The 15,969-nt window shown below is 37.1% G+C and overlaps 1 protein-coding gene across 2 annotated transcripts; it reads left to right on the top strand.

The window, feature by feature from the left end:
- Window positions 1-459: 459 nt before the first annotated feature.
- On the top strand, window positions 460-15,833 carry LOC116617298 (protein phosphatase 1 regulatory subunit 36). 2 transcript variants are annotated; one of them, XM_048730649.1, is made up of 15 exons: window positions 460-617; window positions 1,299-1,483; window positions 1,746-1,982; window positions 3,667-3,765; window positions 4,615-4,755; window positions 5,214-5,256; window positions 5,596-5,678; window positions 5,969-6,021; window positions 6,709-6,784; window positions 6,901-6,930; window positions 13,467-13,562; window positions 14,302-14,349; window positions 14,792-14,899; window positions 15,136-15,173; window positions 15,667-15,833. In XM_048730649.1, exons 1-15 carry the CDS (start codon window positions 597-599, stop codon window positions 15,714-15,716), a joined length of 1,308 nt encoding a protein of 435 aa, XP_048586606.1. In that variant the 5' UTR covers window positions 460-596; the 3' UTR covers window positions 15,717-15,833. The 2 variants fall into 2 exon arrangements, with proteins under 2 accessions (XP_048586606.1, XP_048586607.1); XM_048730650.1 differs by having other exon boundaries at window positions 476-617; window positions 1,308-1,483.
- Window positions 15,834-15,969: the final 136 nt, after the last annotated feature.

Below are 15,969 nucleotides of genomic sequence, written 5' to 3'. Positions count from 1 at the left end.
CGACTGCTTCCTTCACGGATCACCTCTCATGACAGCCAATTTTATTCAGTTGCCGTTTTTGTCTTCAAGAACAGCAAAAAAGTCTCTTGAAAGGCATGACACAGTACCTGAATATATCCTCAACATACTAGATGCGTTATCATAGATGAATTTACCTTAAATCTGTAGAAAAGGCGAGGAAACTGCGTTCTGCCAGAGAAACAAGTCGACCGTCACATGAGAATTAGCGAACGACTTGCATGGCGGGATTTCGTCGCCAGTCTTTCCTCACGCAAAATACCACAGGAATCCACAAAAACCTCTCCTAAAAATTAGGAGGGAACAAGCGAAATATAGTTATTTTTAACAATTTAAAGAAAAAAAGTGAAGGTGGCAACTAGCTTTAGCCTGATAGGATGTGTGAAAACATTTAAAATTGTCTTGTTCTATAAAATTGGGATTCCTGTGGGCCACGTTGGTAACCGCAGGTTCGTTATCTCCCGTCGTGCCTGGCAACCGCAATTAAAAACAAAATGGCGGGCACTTCTTCGACTCTGAAAAGATAATAATTATGTTATGGCAATTTCTCGATGGACTAAAAAAACCTCATCGTAATTATGGCTCAGATAGAGAACGTGGTATGTATTATACCAGATTTACAAGTTGGAGTTAAATTGGTTTTGGTTTTGAAAAACAATTTCTCGATTTCGGTATAATGTTTGTTGATCTTTGCATTATTAATGTTCAAAGTCTCAAGATGCTATCTCAGTTCTCTTGGTTAATGTATATTATTTTTCTCAAAAAGATAAAATCAATTCCGTCGAACTCGTATTTACGAGCTCGTTTTCGTTTGACTCTCCAATCTCTACTTTAAAAAATGTTTTGCTTATACTTACTAAAGTTAATACTTATTATACTTGAAAACAAATTGTCATTTTTGTGCATTTGATTTTTCCAGTGTCTTACTATGGTGTCTTGAATTATATTGACTCAAGTCATAAAAATATTTGGAGAAATAATTAATTTTGCTGTATTGATGATTGTTAGCAAAAACAGGCTCGTTGCCATGATTTTGAGAGAGGGGGCTCATTCACCCATTTAGCAGACCATTTTCTTTTAGGTAGCTCGTCCTAGATTCCAGTGGCATTTAATTTTCCTTCATTAGAGCAAACCTCCCAGTTGAGTTGGGGAGGTTCTTCCGAGGCTTGCCTACAGGCCTGGAAAGGCTGACAATATCTAATGGAATTTGTGGATGGCTTCTTTAATAAAATGGCTTCTTTGATAAAATTTATCATCTAATTTATTGACCCTTTGTTAAGGGTGCACAGGAGTCCGTCCCGAGCAAACGCTGGGTGTGGAAGGATGACACCAACACTCTTGAGGCCGTCAGTAACAACCATGGCGTTGATAAGGGAGCTAATTACTCTACAGCTGCCAACAAGGCAAAACGAAACAAGGGGCAGCTGGGCATTCACTTCCAATCAGATGTCAAGAAAAATGACAGGTGTGCAATGTTGAAGTTATAATTTTAATGATGAAACTAGTAAACATCTATTCAAGTGGGAGACTAAAATTTTTGGTATAAATAATGTAAAAGTTACACAAAGGATTGACACAAACAAACAAAGTAAATACATAAATAACTTTACTTCTATCCATGGGAGGGGCACTGTACTGTAAAAACAAGAAGAATTATTGTAGACCCATTTTCTGGGTTTCAATGAAATTTCTTTTTAAATGAAAAAGGTTAAATATTTTTGTTCCAGGGGAACTCCATCTGTTATGTCTAAGAACTATGGTGGAGCAGCTGCCCCTGGCTCTAGAAAAGGTCAGACATACCTTATGGCCCAGCGTCAGGGAAATAAAGGATCATCACCACGCCCTAGTCTTCGGGCAGGAGCTAATGAGCACGCCAAAGTTACTCTAGAAGATGTCAAAGGTATTGCGCTAGATGCTCTCCCTGAAGTTGACCTTCTTCCTGATGCCTTCCAGAGTTGTTACAGGTATGGTATAAAGTGCTTAAGCAAGCAGTATGGTATAAAGTGCTTAAGCAAGCAGTATGGTATATACAGTAGTGCTTAAGCATACAGTATGGTATATAGTGCTTAAGGATACCGTAGACCCAAGCAGTAATTACCCCGATCGTCCCGGCAAAATCGCTCGCGCTCGCGTCGGATTAAAGCAAATGCCAACAAACTACATATCAATTTAAAGCTTAATTATTGTACTTTCCTCCTAAAATAATCATTTTTTATACGCGCTTAATTTTGAGTGCTTTTGCCTGGTCCGAAGTGCGAAATCGACCACTTTTAAACATGCAAATTATTAATACACACCAAAAGCACGTAACCTCCCGGGATCTGCTTTATATATTTCGTCATGTACTGAACTGACAAACCGTGTCTACATTTGACGTCACACAGCCTCGTTGATTAATAATCAAGTATCAAAGTTAGGCATGTAATAATTGTGCTTCTTTGGCTACAACGCGCTAATTAAGTCTCTAGCAAAAAAAGCTATTGATTATCCGCGGCACGGTGTGACAGAACAATATCTATACTATACGCTTGCCAAGTTGCGCAGGAATCGGGCGGTTAGAAGTGTACCTTTAATTCACATATTTAGAGTAAGATGGGGTGAAATTTGATTGCGAGATATCGGGGATTGAAGTCGTGTAAACATTAGAGGCAGTGTGACAGTAATGACAGACGAAGAGCAAATAGACCCGCGTATGGAAACCAATCACATTGCACGCTCTACATGCAGTGGGAAAACTCTAAGGTGCTCAAATGTCATAGCGCTAGTCGTGCAAGTGAAGGAAGATGCCTAGACCAAAGCAAGCTTGCACCGAAGAAAAGAAGAGCGCGGAAACTTAAAAAGACAGCGAATGGAGACAACTGTTTTGGGCTTACTTCATTGCTTAGCCTTCTTCGAAGGAAGCCAAGGATTGTTACTTAATCTTGGCGTAGTTTACAACTATGCAAAATTTAGAGTAAACGCTTATAAAGTTGATATAAATACGGATAAATCTTGGATAAAACGTCGTAAATGATACTGACACTCTTGTATGCTAATTAGAGGGAAAAGCCGTAAAACTAAGTTCCCCGGATGTTAATCGCGGGACTTTGAGCTAAGTAAACAGGTTATATGGGATTATTGACGCCTTCGAGAATAACGCTACACTCGTTCGAATTCGGTTTTTCTTGAATATCTAGCGGAGTATTTAAGATTTTGGTGGTATCTTTTTGCTAACATCTAGACTGTGCCAATTGTCATCGAATGGCATAAAGAAAAAATGAAGCCATTTGGGTCTACGGTATTGTTAAGCAAGCAGTATGGTAGTGCTTAAGCAAGCAGTATGGTATATAGTGCTTAAGCAAGCAGTATGGTATAAAGTGCTTAAGCAAGCAGTATGATGGTATATAGGGCATAAGCAAGCAGTATGGTATATAGGGCTTGAGCAAGCAGTATGGTATATAGGGCTTGAGCAAGCAGTATGGTATATAGTGCTTAAGCAAGCAGTATGGTATATAGTGCTTAAGCAAGCAGTATGGTATATAGGCCTTAAGCAAACAGTATGGTATATAGGCCTCAAACAAGGTAGTCCATTAATTAATTATACCTTAAGTGGACAAAAATGATTAATACAAAGTAATAACAACTTGCTATGTTTTCTATATTTTTCAGTTCACAGCAGTTTGATGAATACCTGTTTGCCATCTTGAACTACTTTGAGTCCTTCTTTGAGAGACTGGCTATTGAAAACAAACCCAAGCCAATGGCTGTGTTAGTATAATGTTCAAGTTGAAATGACACTTTCTGTCATGCCACTATTTTGTGGACAACCTGTGGTAACCTAGATACATTGTGCTGGGTGTGTAATCTCATGAATTTCCTCAAGAATAATTTATTCATGCATATGTAGCAGTACTAGCAGTCCTTTCACCAAATCTTAGACTTTTTTACTTGATAACCATGTCTGTGCACCCTCTCCATCAAATCTTAGACTTTTTTTACTTGATAACCATGTCTGTGCACCCTCTCCATCAAATCTTAGACTTTTTTACTTGATAACCATGTCTGTGCACCCTCTCCATCAAATCTTAGACTTTTTTACTTGATAACCATGTCTGTGCACCCTCTCCACCAAATCTTAGACTTTTTTTACTTGATAACCATGTCTGTGCACCCTCTCCATCAAATCTTAGACTTTTTTTACTTGATAACCATGTCTGTGCACCCTCTCCATCAAATCTTAGACTTTTTTTACTTGATAACCATGTCTGTGCACCCTCTCCATCAAATCTTAGACTTTTTTTACTTGATAACCATGTCTGTGCACCCTCTCCATCAAATCCCTTCTATCCCCCCTTAGAGCTCCTTGATGCACTGGCAAGCACCATTTATATAATAGGTGAATGTACCTCCACCCCCTCCCCCCACATACACTCCCTCCCCCTCCCCCCACAAACACTCCCTCCCCCTCCTCCCGAAAGTGTCCCACCTAAAACTAAAATGCCTGAGGGGAGTCTCAATCTGCCCCTGACCTAATGGTCATTGTCTATGTTAGTCAATCATGGCCACCTTCTAAATATCACATTTTATATATATTATTGAACACTGTTGTGTCTGCAGGGAGCCCAGCTTGGCTGAGAAGAAGGCACTTGCTTCAGCTTACACGAGGCAGGAGACGGCACAGAAGTTACTTGCTCAGAAGTACTGTGTCATGGTTCTGGGTCTTGGCCTTGAGGATCAACACCACATGGCTTGTGGCAGGTCGAAAACAAATAAAATGACTAGGCGTTCTTTGCTAAACCGCGAAGGCCTAGGACTAGTTAAAAATACCTTTTTTAATTGGCTGGTGGCTAGGAGCCAATGAAAACTCGGCTAAGATATTTTCACGCAAAAAATATACCTTTTCAAGTTATTTTGTGCTTTCCTTCGGTACAAAATGTAGTTTGGGCATAACAGTTGATATTCCGTGTAATTTAGCACGTAATTCAGTAAAGGATCCCGCAAAATTTTGATTTTTAAAGAAAAATGTATTGCAAAATCCTGCATAATTTAGCGCGTAATGATTGGTTTTCTGCGTAATTTTGCAAAGAATCCTGCATAATTTTGAGTTTTTTTCTGCGTAATTTCAGAAGGCCTTTATAAAGGTTGTGAGATAATCTTTACATTGAACCACCTGGTGGTAAAGTACATAGAACTAATTGCTTGTTTTTCTCTTCAAGGGCGCGTTGTTCAAACACCGAAAAGGACAGGGATATGTATGAGGTTTGTTTTAGCTAAGATTTGATGTGTGTGTAATAGGGTGTGGTTGGTTCAGTAGTATGTATCATATGATGTCTGTGTGTGTGTGTGTGTGGGGGGGGGGTGCACTCTTATATCTTATACAATCTTATACAATGTTGAGGGGGTAGGACAGTGATGGCTAAATAACAAGACCACCAGAGCAAGGATTGGCTAAGAAAGGATAGATGATTGCATGGGTTTACAGTATGTAAATATTTGTGCAAAAACATGTACAAGCTGATGTTTCCTTAAAAGAAAACACTGCATTGTACGTAAATTGTCTTTAAGGCTTATTCAAGCTATTTAATTTTCTGTTTTAAGACACTGTACACATTTGCATCATATGTCACCTTCATCACTTTCCGGAGACAGCACTTGGATCTGATACAAAAAGAACTGGGAAGGTAGGTTCATAATTTCGATAAAGGTCTCACGTTTGGGGGCATGGCCCTTCTATTTATAGCATTACATATCTAAGCAAGAGCCCTCTTGAATACCAGGTAGCCTGCTAGATCTGAGGGCGAGGGAATAAGCATGTTTTATTTACCTACTACCTAGGAATGTAAAGTAATTATTGGCAGCGGTAGTTCAACATTTTCCTAAGCATTTTTATTTACATTACACACAAGCTGACAGTTCTGAACAAAGTTAATGCTTGATCAGATATTGATACTGACATGTGTTGCTGTTCTAGAATGTTCAGGTCAGACACATTTAACCCTGCTAGCAGACCCAAAGAAATACAAGGTACTGTGTTAAATATCCCTACCTCACCCCTCAATTGAAATATTAATTTCCACTTTTGTCTTGTTCTATTTAACTTTTTCAGAGGTTCACTTTTGTCTTGTTTCTCTTACCAAGTTTTGCCTTTATACTCCTTTCAGAGGTTCACTTTTGTCTTGTTTCTCTTACCAAGTTTTGCCTTTATACTCCTTTCAGAGGTTCACTTTTGTCTTGTTTCTCTTACCAAGTTTTGCCTTTATACTCCTTTCAGAGGTTCACTTTTGTCTTGTTTCTCTTACCAAGTTTTGCCTTTATACTCCTTTCAGAGGTTCACTTTTGTCTTGTTTCTCTTACCAAGTTTTGCCTTTAAACTCCTTTCAGGGGTTCACTTTTGTCTTGTTTCTCTTACCAAGTTTTGCCTTTAAACTCCTTTCAGGGGTTCACTTTTGTCTTGTTTCTCTTACCAAGTTTTGCCTTTAAACTCCTTTCAGAGGTTTACTTTTGTCTTGTTTCTCTTACCAAGTTTTGCCTTTAAACTCCTTTCAGAGGTTCACTTTTGTCTTGTTTCTCTTACCAAGTTTTGCCTTTATACTCCTTTCAGAGGTTCACTTTTGTCTTGTTTCTCTTACCAAGTTTTGCCTTTAAACTCCTTTCAGAGGTTTACTTTTGTCTTGTTTCTCTTACCAAGTTTTGCCTTTATACTCCTTTCAGAGGTTTATGCCATTGACAGACTGCGAGACAGTAGTAAAAAACCGCTGACACCTGCCCAGTATCGCAGGCTCAAACCGTAAGACATTATCTTTCTGACTATAAAAAGCCACACTTTGAACTGCTTTTTTTATTTTCTGTCTACACTACTTTAACATTACTAGGAAATGATTTGTGTATTTTTTCTCTGACTAGGAAGAGACCAGCGATCAAGTCTATAGTAAAGTAAGTATTTTTCATTCTTTGGGAGCAAGGGTGTATCATGATATATGGGTGTACCATGATATATGGGTGTATCATGATATATGGGTGTAGTCATAATATATGGGTGTATCATGATATATGGGTGTATCATGATATATGGGTGTAGTCATGATATATGGGTGTAGTCATGATATATGGGTGTATCATGATATATGGGTGTATCATGATATATGGGTGTACCATGATATATGGGTGTAGTCATGATATATGGGTGTAGTCATGATATAAGGTGTAGTCATGATATATGGGTGTAGTCATAATATATGGGTGTATCATGATATATGGGTGTAGTCATGATATATGGGTGTATCATGATATATGGGTGTAGTCATGATATATGGGTGTATCATGATATATGGGTGTATCATGATATATGGGTGTATCATGATATATGGGTGTAGTCATGATATATGGGTGTATCATGATATCTGGGTGTATCATGATATATGGGTGTATCATGATATATGGGTGTATCATGATATATGGGTGTAGTCATGATATATGGGTGTAGTCATGATATATGGGTGTAGTCATGATATATGGGTGTATCATGATATATGGGTGTATCATGATATATGGGTGTATCATGATATATGGGTGTATCATGATATATGGGTGTATCATGATATATGGGTGTAGTCATGATATATGGGTCTATCATGATATATGGGTCTATCATGATATATGGGTGTATCATGATATATGGGTGTATCATGATATATGGGTGTATCATGATATATGGGTGTATCATTATATATGGGTGTAGTCATGATATATGGGTGTAGTCATGATATATGGGTGTAGTCATGATATATGGGTGTAGTCATGATATATGGGTGTATCATGATATATGGGTGTAGTCATGATATATGGGTGTAGTCGTGATATATGGGTGTATCATGATATATGGGTGTATCATGATATATGGGTGTATCATGATGTATGGGTGTATCATGATATATGGGTGTATCATGATATATGAGTGTATCATGATATATGGGTGTAGTCATGATATATGGGTGTATCATGATATATGGGTGTATCATGATATATGGGTGTAGTCATGATATATGGGTGTATCATGATATATGGGTGTATCATGATATATGGGTGTAGTCATGATATATGGGTGTAGTCATGATATATGGGTGTAGTCATGATATATGGGTGTAGTCATGATATGTGGGTGTAGTCATGATATGTGGGTGTAGTCATGATATGTGGGTGTAGTCATGATATATGGGTGTATCATGATATATGGGTGTAGTCATGATATATGGGTGTAGTCATGATATATGGGTGTAGTCATGATATATGGGTGTAGTCATGATATGTGGGTGTAGTCATGATATGTGGGTGTAGTCATGATATATGGGTGTAGTCATGATATATGGGTGTAGTCATGATATATGGGTGTAGTCATGATATATGGGTGTAGTCATGATATGTGGGTGTAGTCATGATATATGGGTGTATCATGATATATGGGTGTATCATGATATATGGGTGTAGTCATGATATATGGGTGTAGTCATGATATATGGGTGTAGTCATGATATATGGGTGTATCATGATATATGGGTGTAGTCATGATATATGGGTGTAGTCATGATATATGGGTGAATCATGATATATGGGTGTATCATGATATATGGGTGTAGTCATGATATATGGGTGTAGTCATGATATATGGGTGTAGTCATGATATATGGGTGTAGTCATGATATATGGGTGTATCATGATATATGGGTGTATCATGATATATGGGTGTATCATGATATATGGGTGTATCATGATATATGGGTGTATCATGATATATGGGTGTAGTCATGATATATGGGTGTATCATGATATATGGGTGTATCATGATATATGGGTGTATCATGATATATGGGTGTATCATGATATATGGGTGTATCATGATATATGGGTGTATCATGATATATGGGTGTAGTCATGATATATGGGTGTAGTCATGATATATGGGTGTAGTCATGATATATGGGTGTAGTCATGATATATGGGTGTAGTCATGATATATGGGTGTAGTCATGATATATGGGTGTAGTCATGATATATGGGTGTAGTCATGATATATGGGTGTAGTCATGATATATGGGTGTAGTCATGATATATGGGTGTAGTCATGATATATGGGTGTATCATGATATATGGGTGTAGTCATGATATTTGGGTGTATCATGATATATGGGTGTATCATGATATATGGGTGTAGTCATGATATATGGGTGTATCATGATATATGGGTGTATCATGATATATGGGTGTATCATGATATATGGGTGTATCATGATATATGGGTGTATCATGATATATGGGTGTAGTCATGATATATGGGTGTAGTCATGATATATGGGTGTATCATGATATATGGGTGTAGTCATGATATATGGGTGTAGTCATGATATATGGGTGTATCATGATATATGGGTGTATCATGATATATGGGTGTAGTCATGATATATGGGTGTTGTCATGATATATGGGTGTATCATGATATATGGGTGTATCATGATATATGGGTGTATCATGATATATGGGTGTAGTCATGATATATGGGTGTAGTCATGATATATGGCTGTAGTCATGATACATGGGTGTATCATGATATATGGGTGTAGTCATGATATATGGGTGTAGTCATGATATATGGGTGTATCATGATATATGGGTGTATCATGATATATGGGTGTATCATGATATATGGGTGTAGTCATGATATATGGGTGTAGTCATGATATATGGGTGTAGTCATGATATATGGGTGTAGTCATGATATATGGGTGTAGCATGATATATGGGTGTAGCATGATATATGGGTGTATCATGATATATGGGTGTATCATGATATATGGGTGTAGTCATGATATATGGGTGTAGTCATGATATATGGGTGTATCATGATATATGGGTAGAGTCATGATATATGGGTGTAGTCATGATATATGGGTGTAGTCATGATATATGGGTGTATCATGATATATGGGTGTATCATGATATATGGGTGTATCATGATATATGGGTGTATCATGATATATGGGTGTAGTCATGATATATGGGTGTATCATGATATATGGGTGTAGTCATGATATATGGGTGTATCATGATATATGGGTGTATCATGATATATGGGTGTATCATGATATATGGGTGTATCATGATATATGGGTGTATCATGATATATGGGTGTATCATGATATATGGGTGTAGTCATGATATATGGGTGTATCATGATATATGGGTGTATCATGATATATGGGTGTATCATGATATATGGGTGTATCATGATATATGGGTGTAGTCATGATATATGGGTGTAGTCATGATATATGGGTGTATCATGATATATGGGTGTAGTCATGATATATGGGTGTAGTCATGATATATGGGTGTATCATGATATATGGGTGTATCATGATATATGGGTGTAGTCATGATATATGGGTGTTGTCATGATATATGGGTGTATCATGATATATGGGTGTATCATGATATATGGGTGTATCATGATATATGGGTGTATCATGATATATGGGTGTAGTCATGATATATGGGTGTAGTCATGATATATGGGTGTAGTCATGATATATGGGTGTATCATGATATATGGGTGTAGTCATGATATATGGGTGTAGTCATGATATATGGGTGTATCATGATATATGGGTGTATCATGATATATGGGTGTATCATGATATATGGGTGTATCATGATATATGGGTGTAGTCATGATATATGGGTGTAGTCATGATATATGGGTGTAGCATGATATATGGGTGTAGCATGATATATGGGTGTATCATGATATATGGGTGTATCATGATATATGGGTGTAGTCATGATATATGGGTGTAGTCATGATATATGGGTGTAGTCATGATATATGGGTGTATCATGATATATGGGTAGAGTCATGATATATGGGTGTAGTCATGATATATGGGTGTAGTCATGATATATGGGTGTATCATGATATATGGGTGTATCATGATATATGGGTGTATCATGATATATGGGTGTATCATGATATATGGGTGTAGTCATGATATATGGGTGTATCATGATATATGGGTGTAGTCATGATATATGGGTGTATCATGATATATGGGTGTATCATGATATATGGGTGTATCATGATATATGGGTGTATCATGATATATGGGTGTAGTCATGATATATGGGTGTATCATGATATATGGGTGTATCATGATATATGGGTGTATCATGATATATGGGTGTATCATGATATATGGGTGTATCATGATATATGGGTGTATCATGATATATGGGTGTATCATGATATATGGGTGTATCATGATATATGGGTGTAGTCATGATATATGGGTGTAGTCATGATATATGGGTGTAGTCATGATATATGGGTGTAGTCATGATATATGGGTGTATCATGATATATGGGTGTAGTCATGATATATGGGTGTATCATGATATATGGGTGTAGTCATGATATATGGGTGTAGTCATGATATATGGGTGTAGTCATGATATATGGGTGTATCATGATATATGGGTGTAGTCATGATATTTGGGTGTATCATGATATATGGGTGTATCATGATATATGGGTGTAGTCATGATATATGGGTTTATCATGATATATGGGTGTATCATGATATATGGGTGTATCATGATATATGGGTGTAGTCATGATATATGGGTGTAGTCATGATATATGGGTGTATCATGATATATGGGTGTAGTCATGATATATGGGTGTAGTCATGATATATGGGTGTATCATGATATATGGGTGTATCATGATATATGGGTGTATCATGATATATGGGTGTAGTCATGATATATGGGTGTAGTCATGATATATGGGTGTATCATGATATATGGGTGTATCATGATATATGGGTGTATCATGATATATGGGTGTATCATGATATATGGGTGTAGTCATGATATATGGGTGTATCATGATATAAGGGTGTATCATGATATATGGGTGTAGTCATGATATATGGGTGTAGTCATGATATATGGGTGTATCATGATATATGGGTGTATCATGATATATGGGTGTATCATGATATATGGGTGTATCATGATATATGGGTGTATCATGATATATGGGTGTATCATGATATATGGGTGTATCATGATATATGGGTGTATCATGATATATGGGTGTAGTCATGATATATGGGTGTAGTCATGATATATGGGTGTATCATGATATATGGGTGTAGTCATGATATATGGGTGTAGTCAATATATATCGGTGTAGTCATGATATAAGGGTGTATTCATGATATATGGGTGTATTCATGATATATGGGTGTATCATGATATATGGGTGTATCATGATATATGGGTGTATCATGATATATGGGTGTATCATGATATATGGGTGTAGTCATGATATATTGGTGAAGTCATGATATATGGGTGAAGTCATGATATATGGGTGTATCATGATATATGGGTGTAGTCATGATATATGGGTGAAGTCATGATATATGGGTGAAGTCATGATATATGGGTGAAGTCATGATATATGGGTGTATTCATGATATATGGGTGTATTCATGATATATGGGTGTATCATGATATATGGGTGTAGTCATGATATATGGGTGTAGTCATGATATATGGGTGTATCATGATATATGGGTGTAGTCATGATATATGGGTGTAGTCATGATATATGGGTGTATCATGATATATGGGTGTAGTCATGATATATGGGTGTAGTCATGATATATGGGTGTATCATGATATATGGGTGTAGTCATGATATATGGGTGTAGTCATGATATATGGGTGTAGTCATGATATATGGGTGTAGTCATGATATATGGGTGTAGTCATGATATATGGGTGTAGTCATGATATATGGGTGTATCATGATATATGGGTGTATCATGATATATGGGTGTATCATGATATATGGGTGTAGTCATGATATATGGGTGTAGTCATGATATATGGGTGTAGTCATGATATATGGGTGTATCATGATATATGGGGTGTATCATGATATATGGGTGTATCATGATATATGGGTGTAGTCATGATATATGGGTGTAGTCATGATATATGGGTGTAGTCATGATATATGGGTGTAGTCATGATATATGGGTGTATCATGATATATGGGGTGTATCATGATATATGGGTGTATCATGATATATGGGTGTATCATGATATATGGATGTAGTCATGATATATGGGTGTATCATGATATATTATATTGCCTAGAGGTGCTTTTATTGCCAACAAGTGGTTTGTGGTCCCATCTCTAATCTCACATTGTCATACTAGAGTGCAAGCATAGCTTGACAGCTAGTGTTTCTAATAAAAAAAAATATCGCTATTGGCTCCTATTACCCTTATCGGATACAGTATGTAGACCATTTAACCCTTAGACTGATCTCTGAGTATCTTTATCTCATTGTGTAAAGGGGTCGTGATGAAATATATATATATATATATATCTTTTATTTTAGTCAGTGCTCGCCCGTGCTTGTTTCTCTTCTTCCCACTGCTAAGGATTCCACTCCATGGTTTGTCGATCGGACCAAAGCAATTCCCCTGTCTCCAGAGTGAGTGTTCAGACGAAGGGGGTCACAGATATCATTTTGTGTGAAAAAGAGGCGTTAACTGTATTTTTTTAAGGGGGAGGAGCTGCTTTATTGTTATGTATTGTGAATTCCTGGGTTACAAAGATGCACATTGCTTTGGTCCTTTTTCATTTAAAGGTGTTGGAACACTTTTTGTTACTTAGCGATTCTTGTTGATTAGCAATCATTTGGGAACTTCATACTTTTAGGCATATCAAAAATAAAAATTAAAATTGTGCAGAAATTTCATTACTTGGAAGAATAAAAAACGCATACACAACTTTGTATAGCACCCTCCCGAATAATGATAAAAAGCTACATTTATCATTGCAGATACTTCAACAGCTAAGATTATATAATTTTCCATTGTGATGTCATGTGATGATTTCATCAAAATTTAGAGATTCATAAACATTGATGCCATGCCTAAATTCATTCCATTTCACCAATGTTTGGCTGGTTTATAACATCTTGAAGTTTTCCTAGCAATGGCCCTCAGAGGAATGTCTCAACACCCTGAAAGTATTATCCATTTTATAATAGCAACTTTGTGCAGTTCAACTGAAAGCATCACACTAGGAATCGCCCCAATCACTGTGTTTTAAGCGTATCCTTGCCCTGGATCCCACACTCTGCTTACCTCTTTATTCTAGAAGCTTAACAATCAGTATTGTGATAATGTTGATGGAAAGACATCACTTTTTGCTGTGTTTATTTTTAGCGATATGCCACATGAGAATGAAAGACATGGAATGCACCTTAGCCACAAGTAAGATCTATCTCCATCTATTTGTCATTTGTCTATCTCCATCTATTTGTCATTTGTCTATCTCCATCTATTTGTCATTTGTCTATCTCCATCTATTTGTCATTTGTCTATCTCCATCTATTTGTCATTTGTCTATCTCCATCTATTTGTCATTTGTCTATCTCCATCTATTTGTCATTTGTCTATCTCCATCTATTTGTCATTTGTCTATATCCATCTATTTGTCATTTGTCTATCTCCATCTATTTGTCATTTGTCTATATCCATCTATTTTGCAAAAGTCATATAACACTTTGCAAGGGACTACAATGGGTAAGGGGCCTCCTTTTTTCCATTTTTTTTTAAACTCTACCAGTGGAGTGAGTGGAGTGGAGTGGGTATTATTCAGGACACCATAACTAGACAATCGCGAATTTACAATAATGTCATGACTTCTTGGCAGAGTGGGCATTATTGGAGAGCCAATGTCAGGGTTCAATCCATTGACGCTGGTACCATTTGGGGAGGAGCACGAAGGCAATGCTGACGAGAATGAGGAGATAAGAAGAGGGTAAGGCCCTCACCCAAGCCACTGTCTTATGTCACACATCTCCATTCAGGTCACATACTACCTTTTCATCACTGTCTTAATTAACGTCACTGTTTAATGTCACACATCTAGCACACTTTTGGCATCATTTCTCTAAGTCTCACTACCCTTATATCACTTCCCTTATATCACTTACCAAACATACTCAACAGCTCTTTTATTGAAAACATAGTGCCTATGACATGCTTGTATTCTAGATCCTTGACGACTGAGTCGGCAGTTCCACCTTTACAGAGTAAGTCACTAAAGGTCTTGTATTATTATCAGTGTCATATAGCTTGAGTGTCAGGCCCTTATTTTGTTCCCAATGAACTTATGAAGTATATGCCAGGAAGTCAAAAAGTATTGTCTTATTTTTACCTTTCCAATTTGGCTGGTACTTAGGCTACCACAGCTAGATCATGTGGAGAGTTTTTGAGCAATTGTTTGCTAAAAATTGCATGATTATCTTTGAACATCCATGGAGTAACCCAAACAAATCCCCTGACCTCCCCTCCATTCTCACAAAATTCTAGCTACATAGTCTCATAGCTAATATATATGCCTTTTTATTCTTTACCAACATGCAGGGGAATGGCTTGGGTGTATATCCACCATCCTTTTTTAGTAAAAGTCATTTCTCTTTGTCTTGTAAAGATTAACAGTCAAACTTAGGGTATGTCCACCACCCCACCCCCACCCCTATAAAAATTCTGGAATTTCTTCTGAACAGTTTTATTATTCTCTAGGTACTGGGTTGACGAATGATAATGAGACTGGTGAGGAAGAAATGGTGTGATGTGCACATTCAAGGAAACACAATTCAAATTTATTTTATCTTAACAAAAGTAAAACAATGTTACTGTCTTGTTTATTTGTTAAGTTCTCGGTTAATAGAAAACTTGTGAAGCTCTCAGTTACTATCCATGCTTGTTTTAGCACTATCGGCACTTACTCAGTTTTGAGCACCACAAGCAGGACTAGGCAAATATCATTTTAATACCCCATTTACAAACCTGGGTCTGGTTCTTTCACTAAGTTGTGCAGTGTTT

Source organism: Nematostella vectensis, chromosome 7, assembly GCF_932526225.1.
Source record: "Nematostella vectensis chromosome 7, jaNemVect1.1, whole genome shotgun sequence".
Classification (NCBI taxonomy): Eukaryota; Metazoa; Cnidaria; class Anthozoa; order Actiniaria; family Edwardsiidae; genus Nematostella; species Nematostella vectensis.
This window is presented reverse-complemented; position numbering and strand designations above follow the sequence as displayed.

Bases quoted from the DNA above. Each gene is read 5' to 3' on its own strand.
- LOC116617298 (XM_048730649.1), top strand. From the start codon at position 597: ATGGCTCAGATAGAGAACGTG. The intron at 1,484-1,745 runs GTGTGCAATGTT...TTTTTGTTCCAG, and splicing joins GATGTCAAGAAAAATGACAG to GGGAACTCCATCTGTTATGT. The intron at 5,257-5,595 runs GTTTGTTTTAGC...TTCTGTTTTAAG, and splicing joins AGGACAGGGATATGTATGAG to ACACTGTACACATTTGCATC.